General features: G+C 46.0%; 1 protein-coding gene across 1 annotated transcript; it reads left to right on the top strand.

Annotated features, from left to right (window-relative positions):
* The first annotated feature begins 12,790 nt into the window (after positions 1 to 12,790).
* On the top strand, positions 12,791 to 14,378 carry CUNH10orf120 (chromosome unknown C10orf120 homolog). The gene is made up of 3 exons (XM_047072804.1): positions 12,791 to 12,975; positions 13,170 to 13,245; positions 13,635 to 14,378. The coding sequence occupies exons 1-3, from the start codon at positions 12,791 to 12,793 to the stop codon at positions 14,376 to 14,378; spliced, it is 1,005 nt and encodes a 334-aa protein (XP_046928760.1).
* The last annotated feature ends 5,888 nt before the right edge of the window (positions 14,379 to 20,266 follow it).

The raw sequence follows: 20,266 nt of genomic DNA, 5'->3' as shown, positions 1-20,266 counted from the left end.
TTTGTTCTCACTTCCTGGAATACTATATTTTAATTAGACGTTAGAGAGAAATATGTATGGATCTTGAGGAATTACAAGAGCGCTTTATTCTGAAGCATAATGTAGCAAGTCTTGGTAGACAAGGACAAAAGTCTATATCCCAAGTGTCCTTCTGGCAATTTACATTGGCTCACCCTCAGATTGACTTCTGTCTTCCCTGACTCCATTCAGATTTGGCAAACACGTTCCATATCACTTTACGATACTGGTATTTGAGTGTTTTAAGATTTATTCAAAAATCAAGAATTAAAAAGACCCCTTGGAGTTGCAGAAGCTCTCTCGGAAGTATTGCAGAATCAGATCAACCGACGTTGCAGAACAAACGAGGAGCTATGGCCCCAGGAGCCGCGAAAGTGCAGTGATTAGTGCTACTTTTCTGTGCGTGGAATCTGAACCAAAACTTGTACATGAAATATTTCAAGTCTAGCTAGAAACGCAGAGTAGGTAAAGTTACTGTTCGGTTTTTCCATGTACTTGAAAAAAACCTATATTGCTTTAATTTGCCTAATCCTGATACCCTTTAAACTATAGCTGATCTTTTAAATATCTGGGAAGGAATTTACTAACCCTCCCAAGACAAAAATTTGTACAAATTGTGAAAGTTTGGAGAACACCATCTATATATTTTTCTTGGCATATAGAGAATAGTCTTTTCTGTGTCCTTCTATGTCTATTCTTTTTTTTTTTTTTTTTTTTTTTAGATTTAGAGAAAGAGAGTGAAAAAGGGAGAGGGGCAGAAGGAGAGAGAGTGAGAGAGAGAGACTGAGAATCCCAAGCAGGCTTCATGCTCAGCGCAGAGCCCAGCACGGGGCTGGATCCCACCACCCCGGGGTCATGACCTGAGCCAAAGTCAAGAATCAGATACTCAACCACCTGAGCCACCTGGGCGCCCCAAGAAATAAGGGAAATTAAAAAAAAAATCAATTGTATATATATTTACTAGCAATAATAATTGGAAAATGAAAAACAGTTACCAATTAAAATAGCATTGAGAGCCCATAAAATTCATAATGGTAAGTTTAACATAACACATACAAGAACTACACATTACAAACCGTAAAACGCTGCTGAAAGAAATTAAAGGTCTAAAATGGAGAGACACACCATGCTCACCAATTGGACAACTCAGTATTATTAAGGTATCAATTCTTCCTTAAAGTGATCTATAGTCTCAATGCAATACATTAAGAAAATTCCTGCAGGCCTTTTGTAAAATTGACAATTTGATTTTAAAGTGAATACAGAAAAGCAAAGGGCCTAGAATAGCCAAAGCATTTCTGAAAAAGACTTTATTTAGAGCTAAATAGTCACGGCCGTGCGATATGGATGTAAACAAGACGTATAGATCAATGGAATAAAGTCCCCAAATAGATTCTTGCACACACAGCCATTGGAATTTTGGCAAAGGCACCAAGGTAATTCAAAACCTGGTGCTAAAACAAACACCAAAGTGCAAATAACAAAAATAGCTCAACCCTTACCCACCACATCCAAAATTAACTTGAAGTGGATCACAGACCCAGGTGGAATTTTTGTGCATTTATTATTATTTCTTAATTTAATGTTTATTTATTTTGCAGGGGGGTGTGCAGAGAGGGGGAGAGAGGATCCGAAGAAGGCTCTGCATGGTCAGTGGAGAGCTGGATACGGGGCTCCAGCTCGTGAACTGTGAGATCATGACCTGAGCTGAAGTCGGACGCTTAACCGACTGAGCCACCCAGGCGCCCCTTGTGCCATTTAAATGACTGTTGTTGTTATCTCTTTTCACTGAGTGTCAAAATCTGAATTCACATAAATTATGTGCCTGATGGGTGAGTGTATACTTTAAAAAAATTTTTTTAATGTTTATTTATTTTTGAAAGAGAGAGCGTGAGCAGGGGCGGGGCAGAGAGAGAGGGAGACACAGAATCTGAAGCAGGCTCTGAGCTGTCAGCACAGACCCCGACGCGGGGCTCGAACCCACGAACTGTGAGATCATGACCTGAGCCGAATTCCGGAGCTTAACCTACTGGCGCCCCATGGGCATGTATACTTTTTTAAATGCCTGTTTCTATTTGCCATTTCTCTGCCGTGTCACATTTTTGTGTGTGCCGCCTTGAAAGATGCCATCCGAGTTTTGTCTACATGACAGACCTATTTTTAGATACCACCCACCATCTTGAGCCACAGGGACAAAGAACACAGGACAAAGTCCTGCCAGGAAAGGATGGTAGTGATGTTTGCATTGAGAGGAGCTGATAGTTTGTCCCACCTTCATCGTCTAATATCCCAGGCCTGCTGGACCCTTGCCCTTCTCTTAAGTCAAAAACAACTTTCAAATGTCTCTTTGAAGGAAACTTTCATGGGGCAATGGCAGATTTTACTTTCTTTCTCCTGTTGGCAAATCTCAGTCCTGCCTTTGTTCCACTGTAGGAGGGGCATGTGTGTGACCAGCCCTCCCTGGCATATCCCTCGGCAGCCAAGCAGAGACGTATCCTGCTTGGAAAATGCCTTCAACCTGCTTCTCTTGTCCACTGAAGCTTCCGGGTGTGCCTCCCAGAGATGGCCAGTTCTCTACCTCCCACATTCTTTTTGGTGGTTTACTTCTCAGATGGGGCTTGTAGCAGCCCAGATAGGGAACAGAGCTGAATCAGAGGTCGGGGGGGACGGGGCACAACGAGACAAGAATGGAATCCAAACCCTGCCTAATCTTCCCCATCAGGGGAGGGCAAGTGACACCACAACCCTTCTATCTTAACTTGAGATGGCTTCAGGGGGAAGGGTCTTTTCTCCTGTTTTGTTTGTGTTCAGATGTCACAGGGACCGACAGGCAGGAAGGAACGTTCCAAATATGGGAAATTTGCCAATCCCCTGTCTCCTGCTTTGTCTGGTTGTAGCGGGCCCAGCAGAATCACAGTTGGGTTTGCCTGGCGCCATTTTCATGCCAGACTAACACAGGAAGTTGTTATTTAGAGATAAGGGAAACCACAGCTAACACCCTCCCTCTATAATCTGATAGAATCTCAGAAGTGCAAAGTCATTTCTGTGTCAGCCTATGGAAAATTAAGCAGATCTCCAGCTCTACTCTTTGGGGAAGCCATTAAGCCAAGAGAGCCCAGCCATTATCCCAGCTACGAGCTCAGGAAGCTGCAAGCTTCTGGCTTCATAAGAAGAGGGCAGGGTTCATGAGCATGGACCCAGTGGTGCCTCTGCTGTGACAAAGGAACAACAAAATGCCCACTCACTCCACAGCAGAGTGCCAAGGAAGAGAGGGTCATTTAAAGCTAGAAAGGAAGGAGCTGATTTAAAATAAGAACACTTGAAGGCAAATCTATAGAGACAGAAAGGAGACTCGTTAACTAGAGTCTCCTGGTACTTGCCAGGAGATTAACTGTAAATGGGCACAAGGGATCTTTTTAGGATGTTAGAAACATTCCAAAACTGAATTGTAGAGAGAGCTGCACACAACTCAGTAAAGATACTACAAATCATTGAAGTATGGTATCAAAAACAGGTGAATTTCATAGTAAGTAAAGTTTAAAAAAAAATTGTTAATGTTTATTCACTTTTGAGAGACAGAGCATGAGCAGGGGAGGGGCAGAGAGAGAGAGGGAAACACAGAATCCAAAGCAGGCTCCAGGCTCTGAGCTGTCAGCACAGAGCCCGACGCAGGGCTCGAACTCAGAAACCGCGAGATCGTGACCTCAGCCGAAGTCAGACGCTTAACCGACTGAGCCCTCCCAGGCGCCCCTGATGAGCAAAGCTTTGTTTGGGTGTTTCCCAAACACCTTTGTTTGGGTGTTTTTTAATGTTTTTATTTATTTTTGAAACAAAGAGAGGCAGAGCATGAGCGGGGGAGGGGCAGAGAGAGAGGGAGACACAGAATCCAAAGCAGGATCCAGGCTCTGAGCTGTCAGCACAGGGCCCGACGCAGGGCTTGAACTCACAGACTGGGAGATCATGATCTGAGCCAAAGTCGGACGCCCAACCGACTGAGCCACCCAAGTGCCCCCATAGTAAGTAAAGTTTACCTCAATAAAGTTGTTTTTAAAAAATTAAACTGTTTTGGGGTGCCTGGCTGGCTCAGTCAATAGAGCGTGTGACTCTTGATCTCTGGGTTGTGAGTTCAAGCCCCACACTGGGCGTAGAGCCTACTTAAAAAAAAAAAAAAATTAACAGGTGAGTAAGCCACCTCCTTCAGAGAAAGTTGTGATGCATGTCTCACTCGTCTGAGGGAAAAGTGCCAACTTTTCAGTGTGGCCTAACAGGCTCTTCCCATTGTAGCTGTCTCTTTTTCTGGCCTTTTCCCCACCACATCCCCACACCCGCTCTGCTTCTACAAACCCACAGTGCTCTCAGCTCCCCTTCAAGGAAGGAGGAGCATTGACTGTTTTACGTGCATGTTGCACAAAGCGATGTCCTGCCAAAGAGTAACCTGGCTAAAGCAGTTACTTTCCAGGGCAGAAACCTGACAGACATAATGAGAATGAGCACCAAAATCTGGGGATCTCTTCTCAATTCCATATTCAGTGACTTCACATTGGCAGCTTGAAATCAGCCATGGTGGGTGTTTTAACACCAAGGAAATTGGTAAATGCTTCATATCGAGGCTTTTATTTTTTTCCCCAGAGATAGGGTTGCCAAATAATATACAGGACACCTAGTTAAATTTGAGTTTTCAATTGGAAACCAATAATTCTCGTATAAGTAGGCGGAACATATCTGAAATTCACATTTAATGGGTTTCCTGTATTTTTATTTGTTAAATCTGGGAACTCCCCACCGCCCCCGCCCTGGAGCCAGTTATTAAAATTTCTAGCATACCCACAACCATACTCTTGACCACTATACTCGAGCACATCTTTATCGTGAACATTTTATCAAAACCCATCAGAACAGTTAACCAACGCATTAGGGTCTTTACTTCTATGACCTCAACTGGCCACATTCTTAAAGAGAAATCTCTGTCTTGTAGAGCCATCTTTTTGGGAGTCTATTTGTTTGTTCTTAGCATGAACATCCCTTGAGATTTCCTTGAAGATGAATGCTTGCCATGTGACCTCTCCAGAGCCAAGAACCCAGGCTTTCCTATACTTCAGAAAAGAATTTCTCATGCCCTGTGGTGAGTATTAATAGCAATACAGGGAACCACAGGGGGATTCTCAAGCTCTCTTTTCAGAACCAGAATGTGGTGTGGACAACGGTCTCTATTAAAGGGTTAGCACTGGTCTCCCTTCTTGGACCCTGGTGTCAGTTTGATCCTCTTGTCCTCCAATGGGACAGATTCTATCAAAGATGGGGAATCCTCCTAGGTGAGTCTGCAAAGAACTCAGCAGAAATTCTGGTGGAGAAAACTAAAAACAACAACAACAAAAAACCTTGGCCTAGATTCTCAAGATGGATTAAAACACCCTTCTGGGACTTTAACTTTTTTTTTTAATTTAATTTAATTTTTTATTTTTTAAATTTACATTGGAATTAGCATATAGTGCAACAGTGATTTCAGGAGTAGATTCCTTAATGTCCCTTACCTATTTAGCCCATCCCCCCTCCCACACTCCCTCCAGTAACCCTCTGTTTGTTCTCCATATTTATGAGTCTCTTCTGTTTTGTCCCCCTCCCTGTTTTTATATTATTTTTGTTTCCTTCCCCTCATGTTCATCTGTCTTGTTTCTTAAAGTCCTCATATGAGTGAAGTCCTATGATTTTTGTCTTTCTCTGACTGACTAATTTCACTTAGCATAATACCCTCCAGTTCCATCCACGTAGCTGCAAATGGCAAGATTTCATTCTTTTTGATTGCCGAGTAATACTCCATTATATATATATACCACATCTTCTTTATCCACTCATCCATCGATGGACATTTGGGCTCTTTCCATACTTTGGCTATTGTCGATAGTGCTGCTATAAATGTGGGGGTGCATGTGTGGGACTTTAACTTCTACTGATAATAATCTGTTGCCCTCCAGACAAAGAATCAGCAACTCTGCTTTTTTTTTAAATTTTTTTAATGTTTATTCATTTTTGAGAGACAGAGAGAGACAGAGCATAAGTGGGGAAGAGGCAGAGAGAGAGGGAGACACGGAATCTGAAGAAGGCTCCAGGTTCTGAGTTGTCAGCACAGAGCCCTCTGTGGGGCTCAGACCCACAAACTGTGAGATCGTGACCTGAGCCGAAGTCGGCCACTTAACCAACTGAGCCACCCAGGCGCCCCAGCAACTCTGCTTCTGACATGTTTCCAGAGATCCAACCATTTCCCAAAGGTCTAAAGGTGAAACAGTCTTCCCCTTAGCCTTTGGCTCCACCATTCTGGGTGGACTTCCCAAAAAGCCTCCAAAAGGGCCACAGCTGACTCCATTCCTAAGAAACTGTTTGTAACATTTCTGCTTGAGCCACCGTCTCCCCAGTCCTTATGCCAGAAGGAGACTGGAGAAGCGGGGGGCTGGATTTTAGAAGCAGGAGGGTGTGTAGCAGTGAGAGCCCTGGCCACAAGCCCTCTGGGTGAACCCCACCAGTGACAGAGTGGAGGTTGTACAGCATCTGATTCCTCACAGGTGCCAACCAGCTTCCTTTTTCACTTAACCGTGCATGTGAATCACTGGGGGAACTTGCTGAAATGCAGACTGGGATTCAATAAATCTGGAGCAGCGCCTGAAATTCTGCATTTCTAACACGCTCCCGGGTGATAGCATGGCTGCCGGTTCATGGACCACACTCTGAGTAGCACCTCATGTTGAGTGGTCCACGTTGAGTCACTACTTTGTGTCTCTTTATTTTTTTTTTCAACGTTTATTTATTTTTTTGGGACAGACAGAGACAGAGCATGAACAGGGGAGGGGCAGAGAGAGAGGGAGACACAGAATCGGAAACAGGCTCCAGGCTCTGAGCCATCAGCCCAGAGCCTGACGCGGGGCTCGAACCCACGGACCGCGAGATCGTGACCTGGCTGAAGTCGGACGCTTAACCGACTGCGCCACCCAGGCGCCCCAAGTGTCTCTTTAAACCAGCAGCATTGGCGTCACCTGGGAACTCGTTGGGGGGGGTGCAGATTTTTGAGTCCCTCCCCAGATCTACCAAATAAGATTGCATTTTAGCAAAATATCCAGGAGATTTACTTGCACATTGACGTCGGAGAAGAACTTCCCAGGGCTCTGATCTGCCTAGAGTTCATCAGAAAACCATGATTTTAAAGCACTCAGCTTATATAAAGACTGTATCCTATGCATTGTTAAAAAGGAACACCATTCCCATAAATGAGGGGGCTGGCTATCTACATAGAAAATCTCGGCGCTGGAGAGAGGAGATGGCTGAAGGTCTTTGGAAAGCCACCTTGCAATGGGTGGCAAGATCCATCAGAGGGAGCCAAAGCCCACACGGTGACTGCTGGCAAGGATGTGGGGAGGAGGAGGAAAGTCCTCTAGGTTTTTGTGTGTGTTTCTTGAGAGGGCGCTCAGTGAGTACACAGGCACGGACTTCTTGGTAGCCATGTAAAATTCGGTTGGAAAATATACTTAAAGAAAAAAAGGGTGGGAAATAATTGAGCATTATAGCTAAAAAACTGAGAGTAGGAAGAAAGTTAAAGGAAAAAGCCCCGAGGTTTAGAGAATATAGGAGAATGTGATTATGAACATACAAGCCACATAATCTAGGAGAGCATCATTTCCCCCTGGGGTAGGAAATGATTTCTTAAACAAGGCATGGAAAGCACTAACCAACCAGGGAAAGACTGATAAGTTGGAGTGCAGCTAGCACAAGTAATACCTTTGAGAAAGGAGAGGGCCGGGGTGCCTGGGTGGCTCAGTGAGTTAAGCGTCTGACTCTTGATTTTGGCTCAGGTCAAGATCTCACGGTTTGTGGGTTCAGGCTGTGCACTGTGTAGTGTGGAGCCTGCTGGAGCTCCCTCCCTCTCCATCTCCCTCTCTCTCTCTTTCAATAAATAAATACTTAAAAAGAAAAAAAAGGAGAAGGCCAAGTCAACGTAGAAACAGGTACTTGCCACATATTGAACCAACGTAGGGCTTGCGTCAAGAATACGTAACCAAGTCCCACATACCAACAAGAAAACCAAAGCTTGTTAGAAAAAATGGCCAAAAGACTTGAACAGACATTTCACAAAGGGTAAGCTCAATGGCCAATAGAAAAGGTGTTCGGCATCATTTGCACCTGGAAAAATGCAAATTAAAGCCACTGTGAGATACCACAGCATACCCACCGGTGTTGACAAGGGGGGATTATTGTTGGGAGTCTATGATGGTGGAAACTTTGGAATGGAGCTGAGAATTTTCCAGGAAATGGAAGCTACACATACCCCAGGACCCAGCACCTTGCACCCCTAGATTTGCACCCAACAGAAAAGCATGCCCATAACCCAAAAAGGCATGTATGAGATTGCTCCCCAAATCAGAAGCAGAAGGTGGCTTGATAAATCGTAACAAAATCACGCTAAGCAACAACGAAAATGAGCTAAAGTCACACATATCAGTAAGAGTCTGAAAAACATAATGCTGAGGGAAAAGAGCAGACGCAAGGGAATACATACTGTATGAGTCTTTTACTACACGGTTCAAAAATGGGTATAATTATGCATAATAATGGAAAACCTATTAACACGCTCTAAAAACCACTCAAACTCATCTGTTTTTAGTGCTTATTTTTGAGAGACAGAGCACAGTGGGGGAGGGGCAGAGAGAGAGAGAGAGAGAGGGAGACACAGAATCTGAAGCAGGCTGTCAGCACAGAGCCCGACGCAGGGCTTGAACTGACAAACTGCGAGATCATGACCTGAGCCGAATTTGGGCGCTTAACCGACTGAGGCACCCAGGCGCCCAAATCTCATCTTTTTTTTTTTTTTAACGTTTATTTATTTTTAAGACAGAGAGAGACAGAGCATGAACGGGGGAGGGGCAGAGAGAGAGGGACACACAGAATCGGAAGCAGGCTCCAGGCTCTGAGCCGTCAGCCCAGAGCCTGATGCGGGGCTCGAACTCACAGACCGCGAGATCGTGACCTGAGCTGAAGTCGGACGCTTAACCGACTGAGCCACCCAGGTGCCCCCCAAATCTCATCTTTAAAAACCTGGTAAATGTAAGTAGGTTTGATGGTTAATTTTATGCGGCAACTTGGCTGGGCCCAACTGTATTTTGGTCTGATCCATTATTCTGGATGTTTCTGTGAGGATGTTTTCTGGATGAGATTAACATTTAAATCAGTGGATTTTGGGTAAAGCAAACTGCCCTTTATGACATGGATGGGCCTCATCTAATCAGTTGAAGCTCTGACTAGAAGAAAGACTGACCTACCCAAGCAAGAGGAAATCCTGCCAGCATGTCTGAGCTGCATTAAGTGCTCTTCCCTGAGTCTCCAGCCTGTCAGCCCACTCTGCAGATTTTGGACTTTCCAGCCTCCCTAATCCCGTAAGCCAATTCCTTAAAATCTCTCTCTCTCTGTACAACCCTAATACAGTAGGTAAAAATAGACGAGATGTATGTAAAAGGCACAGGCTATGGGGCAAAGACATAAAATAAACATGAGAGTAAAAGATAGAGGATTAAAATGATAGGCAATGGAAAAGGAAACATGGAAAACAAGCCAGCATACGAGGTTGATGACTGAATAAAAACACGCACAGGGGTGCCTGGGTGGCTCAGTTGGTTGAGCGTCTGACTTCGGCTCAGGTCACGATCTCGCAATTAGCGAGTTCGAGCCCCACGTCGGGCTCTGTGCTGACCGCCCGGAGCCTGGAGCCTGCTTCCGATTCTGCGTCTCCCTCTCTCCCTGCCCCTCCCCTGCTCATACTCTGTCTCTCAAAAATGAATAAATGTTAAAAAAAATAATAAAACCAAAAAAGCAAGACAAAAGCAGGTACCAAGGTAACAGGAATGCAACCTAATGTAAAACTGATCATGGAGAAATATCTTCAAAAAAAAAAAAAAAAGAAAGAAAAGAAAAGCTTGGGAATGGCAATGAGAGAGGGGGTGGGGAGAAGGAAGTGGACTAAAAGCCAGTTAGTGGAACTGAGTGCAGGAAGAATCAGTGTCCCAGTGTCAAGACCTGTTGCCATGGCGACACCCTCCCAGGCAGAGTGGCAGGGTCCTGATGTCTGGAGAAGCTGGATCCTGGCCGTGGTACCCTTTCCTGTCCGACCAGGCTGCTGGCACAGGGGCAGACCTAGTGTATCCCCCATCAGCCCACAGCCCAGAGTAACCCCTGCTGATGTCTCTGCGTATTTCCTGCTAGTCCTTTTCCCTCTTGTTTATTTGTGCATTTATAGTAGCCATATCCTATTCTATGTACATTTTGTATTATGCTTTTTTAAAAATTTTTTTCTTAATGTTTTTATTTATTTTTGAGACAGAGAGAGACAGACCATGAGCAGGGAAGGGGCAGAGAGAGAGGGAGACACAGAATGGGAAGCAGGCTCCAGGCTCTGAGCCATCAGCACAGAGCCCGATACGGGGCTCGAACTCACAGACTGTGAGATCATGACCTGAGCCGAAGTCGGACGCTCAACCGACTGAGCCACCCAGTCGCCCCCATGCTTTTTTTTAAAGATCACATTGCATCAGAAGTACATTATTGGAAATTTTGTCAAAGACTTGCTTTTTGATAGCTACGTAATATTCCAGCATATATCACTCATTGGTTGTTTCGCAAATATTTGTTGAGTGCGTATAAGGTGTCAGGTTGTCGTGTGGCTTGTGCAAAGCCACTGTTCATCCGCAGCTAGTGTGGAGCAAATGGCTGAGTCACTGAATGCACTGCAGGAGGTATTTGCATTACTGCTTAGAGGCGCTCGTTGCTGATTCCTGGGTTTGGAGCAGCTCCAGGTAACTGAACTTGCCTGTGCGAACAGGAGGAGCATCACTGTATCTTAGATGGTGCCCATGGGTATGAGCACCAGCCCACGTTCTAAATCTCCCCACTCCGAATTTCCTGGCGGAGGCAAAGGCAAGTTTTAGGACCGATGCTTGTCAGAGACCAACTCTTCCATGAGCTTCTGTTTTCCATTTTTTCAATGGGTAATGCACTCACGTGGTTCTGAATTCAAGACAGAATAACGTGCACAATGAAAAGGCTCATTTCACTACTTCCTCATCTGCCGGATACCCACCTCAGGTAACCATTTTTATTAATTTTTTGTGTGTATTAATCTAGATTTTCTTCATGCAAATATGAATGCACATGCTTATTTTTTTTCCTTTCCAACTTAAAAGGCAGTCTACAACTTACATACTTTCGCACGTTGCTTTTTGCATTTAACCATATTTCTTGGAGATATTTCCATATAAATACAGACCTTCCTTCCTTGATCTTTATTACTCCCGCGTAGTATTCCAGTGTATGGTTGGCCATAACTCTAACCGATCCTTATTTTTTTTAATTTTTTTTTCAATGTTTATTTATTTTTGGGACAGAGAGAGACAGAGCATGAACGGGGGGAGGGGCAGAGAGAGAGGGAGACAGAATCGGAAACAGGCTCCAGGCTCTGAGCCATCAGCCCAGAGCCTGACGCGGGGCTCGAACTCACGGACCGCGAGATCGTGACCTGGCTGAAGTCGGACGCTTAACCGACTGCGCCACCCAGGCGCCCCTAACCGATCCTTATTAATGGACATTTGAGTTTGTCATTAGGTTTTTTTTTTTTTAATTTTTAAAAATCTTTATTTATTTTTGAGAGAGAGAGAGAGAGACAGAGCATGAGCAGGGGAGGGACAGAGCACAGAATCCGAAGCAAGCTCCCAGCTCTGAGCTGTCAACACAGAGCCCCGACGCGGAGCTCGAACTCATGGACCGCAAGATCATGATCTGAGCCAAAGTCGGATGCTTAACCGACTGAGCCACGCAGGTACCCCTGAGTTTGTCATTAGGTTTGTTGTCCCAAGCAGGCTGTGTTGACTAACCTTGAGCATATTTTATTATATACACATACTGCTGGGTCAAAGGGTAAATGTATTCGGAACGTTTATGTTGCCAAATTACCTTTAGTAGGGGTTGTGCTAATGTGCATTCTCACCAGGAATGCTTTTGACCCAAGATAATTTCTTACTGAGTCGGCAAGCCGAGCGTCTGCTCTACATGAGGCCCCGTGCTAAACAACAGCAGCACACGAATAAGATGCCTCTGGGACTTCCTTTTGAGCAGAGGGAGAGACAGACTTAGTGCACAACCAAGTCAATTTGTGATAACGTGCTGGAGCATGGCACCAGGACTGTGAGAACGTGGACAAAGGAGTGATTTATCCCGCAAGGAAATCTTCAGGGGAGGCACAGGTGAGCCAGGCCCTGAAAGCAAGTTGCCAAGGGAGGAGAGAGCTGTCTGAGATATGGGGGAGAGGGGCGGCGGGGGGGGGGGGGCATGAACAGTAGCTGAGAAGCTCATTCCAAGGGCCATGGATCGAGCGCTTTGATGGAGCTTGAGGAATTAAGATTGCAGAGGCAAGCAAGGACCTGAGAGAGGCTGAGTCTTCACCCTGAAGGCACTGAGCAGTCTTTGTGGGCTTGTGAGCAGCAGCGACGTGGTTAGAATGTCCCCCTGCCACGTGCTCTGCCCACTCTGGTCCCCTGGATTCCACCCCTCCAGGCACATGGTCGTGTGTGTCCATTTCACCCCAGGGCATCATCTGATACCTAAACTCAGACCTCACAATAGGCCCCAAGTAGGCCAGTTATGATGCAGGAAGAGTTCGTAACTATCTCTTGGGTTCCCGCTAAAATGTCCTAGAAAGAAACTCCAGGCATTAACACCTCCCATCCTCGCGTATTGCCAGAGTATGATCAGGGAATGGGAGAATGGCTTCCAGAAGACTGGGAAACAGAGGCCCCAAGAAAGGAAAGCTGCAGAGGGCAGGTGGAGGATGAGTGGAGCGCCAGTCAGAATGTCTAACACAAGCGATTCCTTTTGGGATAAAGCCCCCCTGTGCTGTCAGCGGGGCCTGAGTTCTACTTCACTGTTGGGGTGAGCAGAGCCTGGGCTTCGGGTCCTGTCCTTCCCACCCCTCCCAGAACGAGCCAAGGGGAAGACCCCACCTCGGTCACCGTGCCCCTCGCCTGTCTAAGGCAGGGCCGCCCTTTGTGACGCTTCCGACCCCAAAACTAAAAGTCGTGACACCCTTCCTGGGGTTCTCCTACACCTGACTCTTTGCCTTTCAGGATATGGACCAAATCCTACAAATCAGATCCACGCATCGCCCTCGGAAAATACTCCCCCTTGGAAAAAGAGATCCTAGTAAGTGTCCTGAAGCTGATTCGCAGGGAGGCCCCGCTGGAGCCAGGCAGCCAGGCTGGGAGGGGTGGAGCCAGAGGTTCAAAACCCACCAGCAACGGACATACAAGGTTCCCAGTGGCCTTGAGTCTGCTCGAGGCTTCCCACACTTGCACTGCAAATACTATCTTGTTTCAAAGTTCTGATTAGGAATAGCACTGTGAGGGCTGCTGGCTTGTAGGTAAGGAGAGTCAGGATTTGAACTCCGGCCTGTCCGACCCCAAAGCTCCCACCGCAGAGGGGCCCAGACACTCAGCGGCAGGTGGGGACAGGGGCCACCAGGCAATTCTTTCTGGGGGCACCCCCTGCTGCTGCCCCGTTGAGATTTTTGATAGTCCCCTTCACATTGTCAGCGGCTGGGTGGTGTACACACCACGGCGGCAAGGAGATTTCTGACCCACAAGCAAGAGGAGGAGTGGGAAATGCTCAAGGAGCTCCAGTCGCTGTCTCCGGACTACAAGCGGGCACTGGAGTTCGGAACACAGCATCCCCGTCCCTGTGCCGCCTGCAGGCCCCTGAAAAAACTATGGACGGCCAAGGTGATCGTGCCCCCAGAGGAGTTCAGAATGCCCCAGCGCGAGAAGCTCACTGTCGTCAGGCACGTAGAACGGATGCAGCTTGCTCGAGCCCTACGGAATAAGCAGCTGTTGCCCTACATCGAGAGGCTCAGGGGCTCTTCGTTTCTGTCTGGAGGGGGCCTGGGCCCAACGGCAAAAGACAAGACCAGGGAAGACGAGGACAGCGAGGTCGTGGCTTTCTACGACTCTGCCAAGCAAGAGGAGAGAGGCGAGGCAGAGAACAAAGCCACAGGCAGACGAGAAATAAAAATGAACGTCATCTTCAAGTCAGAAGAACCGAAACAATGTCTCACATGCCATCCAAATGATCAGAAACCGTTCTTCCCCACCAAGAAAGCGGAACGGTCCATCACTGGCCTAACCAACCGAAATCTTTTCCGCTTAGCTGAGTTCCCTGGTGACCTAATGCTGATGAGTCAGGATTTTATTTCCCGGGGGATCCACCCCGCTGATATGACAAAGGCCAGCCTCCTGGGGGAAGACAGCATCTGGAAAGGGTACGTGCACAAAGCTCTTTAGTATTAAAGTCTCACTTATTGCCATGGTAACCAAAGACCCTGGTCCTTTTCACTCCTGCAGCTCTGCCCCCGGGGTCCTGGGGTCTCCAGGCTTCTCAGGGTAACACCTAACAGCAAGGCTTCCTGGTTTCAGGCATCTCTTCGCTCTTGGCTCTCAGCTGGCCCCGTCATCCCAGAGCCCAGGCCTTTCCAGCATGCAGGCCTCTCCGCTTTGCCTTATTTCCAGGGGTCCTATGTCAGTTGCCCACTCCTGTGAAACGAATCACCCCAAATTCAGTGGCTTAAAACAGCAATCGTTAATTTAGCTTGAAATCCTGTGGGTCAGCAATTTAGGCTGGGCTCAGTTGGGTTCCTCATGTGTCCACAGTCAACCACGGGTCAGTTAGGAGACTCTCCTGAGGGTTGACAGCTATCAGCTGGGTCAGTGGAAGTGACTGGGCCACATGCTTCCTTGCCGCAGCAGGCTGGCCCAGGCCCATTCACAGGGCCACTGCAGGATCCAAGAGAGTAAGTGGATGTTTGCAAAGCCCCTGAAAGCCAAGACTCAGAACTGGCACACCGTCCTTTTGTCACATTCTGTTGGCCACAGCAAGATACGAGGGTGGGCAAGTGGACTTCATCTCTGGATAGGAAGAGGAGGAGGGTCATACTGCAAAGGGCATGAACACAGGGAAGCAGGTATGGCCGGGGCCATGACTGCAGTCACTCCACCACTGAGTCCCTGGAGCTGGGACCAACCTATAGCCCAGATGGGGAAAAGAATGTTACTCAAAGATAAGGTTGCCCAGCCAGAAAGTCTAGAGGTCAGTTCCATGCTTCCCACTTCTTAGGGAAGCAGCTCCTACCTATGAAGGTAAAGCCCACCTGCTCCTGGCCGCCCTGCTCTTGAATCTAACCAGGGGACTTCCACCTTCCTTCTCAAGCCAAGTGCAGGCACAGGGCATGCACGGATGCCGTGTGCACAGTCCTCTGGGCCTGTCTGCAGGTGGGTCCAGGGTCCCTGAGGTCAGCTCTTGCTGCTCCCATTAAGGCCCTGCCTGTGCCCCTGAGGTGGCAGATCCAGGAGGCAGCACCCGGGGCAGCACGTTTGGCACCTGAGAAACAGGACACACTCATTTCTTATCTGCATCTGAAGCACAGAAAGGTCTTTCAGTGAATTACACTCGGTCCTCAGCAATCTGCGCACAGTTGGAAAGATGCCGAACCTGCGCCCATGGCCCGCAGCTTCCTGGGACAAGGCCAGATTTCTCTCTGGCTCCCTCTTCTGGGGTTGGGCATGGGGTTCTCACGTCAGCTCCTTCAGAACCGCTGCTGCCCTCTCCGCAGAGGCTGAGCCATGGGCAGGAAGGGGGCTTCTCTCTCTCCCAATTTCCAGGATAACTCTGTTGGTCACAGGGGCCAACTTAACCTACTTCACTTGAAGCATTGTGTAGGTAGATGCTGTGGCTCACGATTCAGGGTGTCAAAATCACGTGAGCAAGGTGCACACACCAGCTGTGTCTTTTCACGATGTCAGCTTTATTCAGTCATAAAGCAAGGTTGTTAACATTCCAACCTCAATGACGTTCCGCGAGGCATTTAACTTGGCTTCATACACGTCGCACGAGACAAAACAAGTCATACATCAGGCCATAAACAACAAGGGAGGAAGGTAACGTTTCCGTGAGCACGCCATTGGTCTGTGGACTTAGTCTGGTCCTGGCCAGCCCTTGGCGTTCTCTGCTTCTTATGTTCAAAGAGTGGAAGATCCCAGTGTTCAGACAGCAGTCGGGCAGAAACCTCGGGGGCAGTTGCCCTTCTTATGCGGTCAGACATGGAGTCGAGGTCTGGGGAGTCTGACAGTTTCCTGCCAAAGTCCACCCTTTTTAAAATTAATTAATTATTAATTAATAATAATAATTCATTATGTTCATTCATTTTGAGAGAGAGCATGCACGAGCAAGTGAGGGGCAGATAGAGAAGGAGAGAGAGAGAGAGAGAGAGAGAGAGAATCCCAAGCAGGCTCTGCGTTGTCAGCTCGGAGCCCGGAGCGGGGCTCGGAGCCACGATCCATAAGATCATGACCTGAGCCGGAATCAAGAGTCGGATGCTTACCTGACTGAGCCACCCAGGTGTCTCTAAAAGCCCTGCCTTTGAAAAGCTTAATCCTTCAGAAACGTCTTCTGGTTCTACTGATTATTAGTTCCGGGTTCTTTCAGGCTCTCTTGGCCTTGCTGATTATCAGTTCTTGTACCTCGAGTACACTCTGGTTTTAGCGATACCTATTCTCAGTTACTGCTCTTTGGCTCTTTACATCACTGCTTGACATGAGTGACTCCGTCTTGCTCTCTACACTATTCCTTGTCTCAGCCTAAACATCACCTCCACAGAGACAAAGGTCACCAAGTGCTTCATATATCTGGGCTTCATCGACAAGATGAAACAAGTCGTCCGCCCTAAGCTTCCCCACCCCAACACCCGCTGGTGAGGAGGAAGTAGAAAAAGATAGTTATAACGATCTTTCAGCACAGTGTCCCCCAAAAGCAGAATATCTGATGAACTAAACCGATTTCCTTGTTCCTTGCCGGGGAAGTCTTTTTGACCTTGAACTAACTTGGACTTTTCTAGAGGGCTCCTGGAAAAACTCCAAAGCATTTGTTCTCTCTCCTTATAAAAAGAAAGATATGAAAGTAATTAGGCTTATTTGACATGTTAAATTACATGGAAACATTGTCTGATAATGTGATGTCTGACCCCTTTAGGTTATATTGGGATGGGTACAAATTGTTAATATAAGTTTTCTAGAAACTGTATGACATCCCTTGACATCTGTCCTGGCACAATGTTACCAGTCATTAATTCTAGTTGTTAACTTAAAATGTTGTGTGTCACAGAAATAATGAAATCTCCTTGTCTGTTGCATTGTGATGAACTCTCATCGGATCTTTAACCATGGCCATTTTTGAGGCTTTTGTGTTTTACAGACCATTATTCTTTTACTCTGGTGCTTTTGCAAAAAAGCTCCATTTTCCAAAAGATTCGTGGAAGGAACATGACAAGGGGAGGTTTCTGATAACTTTAAGATCATACCACTGATCTGGGTGAGAAATTCCAGAATTCTAGTGAAAAACCTGGGTTCATAAAACCACTAACAAAAGATCAAAATCAACAAGAATTAATTGCGTGGGGCTGAATAAACTCCTGAGGGTGATTATGACTTTTGCTTTAAAACATCACTAGTTTTGGGCTACCTGGGTGGTTCAGCCAGTTGAGCGTCCATCTTGACTCAGGTCATGATCTCACAGTTCATGAGTTCGAGCCCTGCGTTGGACTCACTGCTGTCAGCGTGGAGCCTGCTTCGGATTCTGTGTCTCCCTCTCTCTCTGCCCCTCCCCTGCTCACTCTCTCTCTCTCCCTCTCTCAAAAATAAATAAACCTTAAAAAAATATCACTAGTTTCTTAATGTTTTGATTTTCCAGATTTAAGAAGACATGTTTTTCTCTTTTCTCTTAAGTTCTTTATGACTTGTAGCAATTTGGTAAAGTCTACCTTTGTGAACGAAAATGAAACAATTACTTTTTTTCCCTCCAGAATTTGGGAATTCTTACTGAGTATTCTTATTTTCATGGCAATATAGTTATTTGCAGAAGTTCAATAAGAACCTGATTTATCTCCTTATAACAGGACACAATTTGAAACATTGGTATGTTACCAAGGCTTTGACTGGAATGCCATTTTTGACATGAATCAGATGTGACCAGACAACTTTAAAAACTAAGGTTGACTTTACGGAGCCAAAAAAGCCCCTTAAAAAAAAAAAAAAAAAAAAAAACTGGGCTGGCACCTTGCTTACAGTGTTCCTGGAAGCCTGGCCATCTGACTAAGGAAGGTCACTTCCTGGGAGGCCCAGGAAACCCAGGATATCTTGGGGACCTCAAGAAGAGTGGAACTGATCCAAATCTATAGGTATCATATGCAAAATCTGATCATGAGTCCTTGGCTTAGCTTCTTAGCCTTGAGAGGCATTAAAAAAATCTAATTTCATGAAAAGTTCTAGCAAAGCAGATTAAAAAGAACTTGTACGGTCCCCACTATTCTTGCTGCATTTACATAAGTAATCAACCCATATTCAATGAGACTAGACTTGCAAACCTTGTTTTGATTATCTCTGAGAGACATGGGGGTGACACTAGAGGGATAATTGTATCTTACTAGAAAACTATAGCACACCCATATGGGTGATAGATTCAGCCTTGTCCATTGGCTTTGAGGTTTTGTTATCTACCTGTAAACTGGACTTAACCCTGAATCCTTTTAGCCTCTTCTGATATCTGGCTACAACTCCCCAAATTAATGTTTCCAATTATTCTCCCATCCTCCTGACGTGGAATCATTCAGCACAAAAACTGCCCTTTTCCTGAAGACACTCCAGTTACAGCAGGACAACTTGATATAAACTTCAGAGAAATGCCACCGTGGCTCATGTTTAGACAATTTTTACATCTGTTGCTGTGTGGGCCACTCAGGAAGTTCACCCAGAACACCTGATGATGTTTTTCCTTGCCCTTCCTCTCTGAAACTGGTCATAAAACTCCCATGTGAAAGGGACCTCCCCTGTGCCAGAAGGAAGGAAGTATCCTTATCACCAGAGGTAAGAAACTTGGGGCCAAGGTATCTATACAAACGAAACACATTAAGATCATCCTTATCTTCCTAGTTACTTCTTCACCATTTACTACTCCCCCCGCCCCACCCACAAACCCCTTTGTCTTGTCAGATCTTCACAAATCTACTGTTTGTCTAAAAAGTGTAAAAACTTCCTGCTCTGGTAACTTCTGGTAACTTCGGGTCTTTGTTCTCTTGGGAAGGTTCCCACGTACATGTAACAACTTAGCAAAATTTGACTCCTTTTCTCCTATTAGCCTGTCTTTGTCAGTTTAATTTTTGGACCACGCAGGTATCCTAAGAAGGTTGGAGAAGTTTCCCTGCTTACCACATGCATGACGGTCACCTTCCATTAGTGTTTTGTCCATTTCCAAAGGCAGTCAGGGCATAGAACCTGATAAATACCAAGAATACCAAGAGGGAAGTATACTAAATATAACGCTTGGAAAACACCCATCCTCAAGGTTTACATAAAAAAAGATTCTTACTGACTTATGTAACCTTAAACTTTATTGGCTAGACTTTGAAAAATTGCATCATGGAAACTGTGACCCTCACTAGAACAATGGCCCATATATTGCTACTTCCGGCTACAATTTCACATCCACCCTGCAAAAAAAACAAAAACAAAAAAACAAACAAACAAACAAAAAAAGAACCTCACTCTCTGTTTGAACAATTATCACTCATCTTTGGTACACACTCAGAATTCTTCATATGAAACAGATCCAGAACATTCGGAAAACTTCATTTTCAGGGACATTATCTAAATTGCTATATAGATTAAATAATTACCCGCTTGCACGTCTCTTTTTCTGTTGTATTCTGTGGTAATTGCCACCTGAGTGAGTAAGCACAGACGATGTAAAGTCCACAAAAGTACCCCCAAGCATCACTGGATGTTCACTCCCTGCCAGTTAGACTCAACCCTCCCCATTTGGCAAACGCTCTTTCTGGAAAGGCGGATAGCTTTTAGCATCTAAGGCCGGCCGTTGTCTTGAAATGCGTTCAGTCACAGCTTCTGACGACTCAACTCATTCTCCCATGTCAGGGGTGTCCCGGTCATTTGGAAAAAGAGTGTAGAGGACATTCTTTTCTGCTTAGAGGGGAATGTTTTCCATTGAAACCTGAAACACACAGAAACCTTTTCATGATTTATAAAGCATTTCGGGTTTCAAAACCATGGTGGCATTGAAGGGCTTATACTCTGGGGGGAGAAAATGTTGACCGATTTTATTTTCATCC

Source organism: Lynx rufus, unplaced genomic scaffold, assembly GCF_022079265.1.
Source record: "Lynx rufus isolate CCGP_SWC_20201006 ecotype Redwood Valley unplaced genomic scaffold, mLynRuf1.p SCAF_11, whole genome shotgun sequence".
Taxonomy (NCBI): Eukaryota; Metazoa; Chordata; class Mammalia; order Carnivora; family Felidae; genus Lynx; species Lynx rufus.
This window is presented reverse-complemented; position numbering and strand designations above follow the sequence as displayed.

Excerpts from the sequence above, each read along its gene's own strand:
- CUNH10orf120 (XM_047072804.1), top strand. The coding sequence starts at position 12,791 with ATGATCAGGGAATGGGAGAATGGCTTCCAGAAGACTGGGAAACAGAGG. Across the intron at positions 12,976-13,169 it reads AGTTCTACTTCACTGTTGGG|GATATGGACCAAATCCTACA; the intron begins GTGAGCAGAGCC and ends TTTGCCTTTCAG. Across the intron at positions 13,246-13,634 it reads CCTTGGAAAAAGAGATCCTA|CGGCTGGGTGGTGTACACAC; the intron begins GTAAGTGTCCTG and ends TCACATTGTCAG.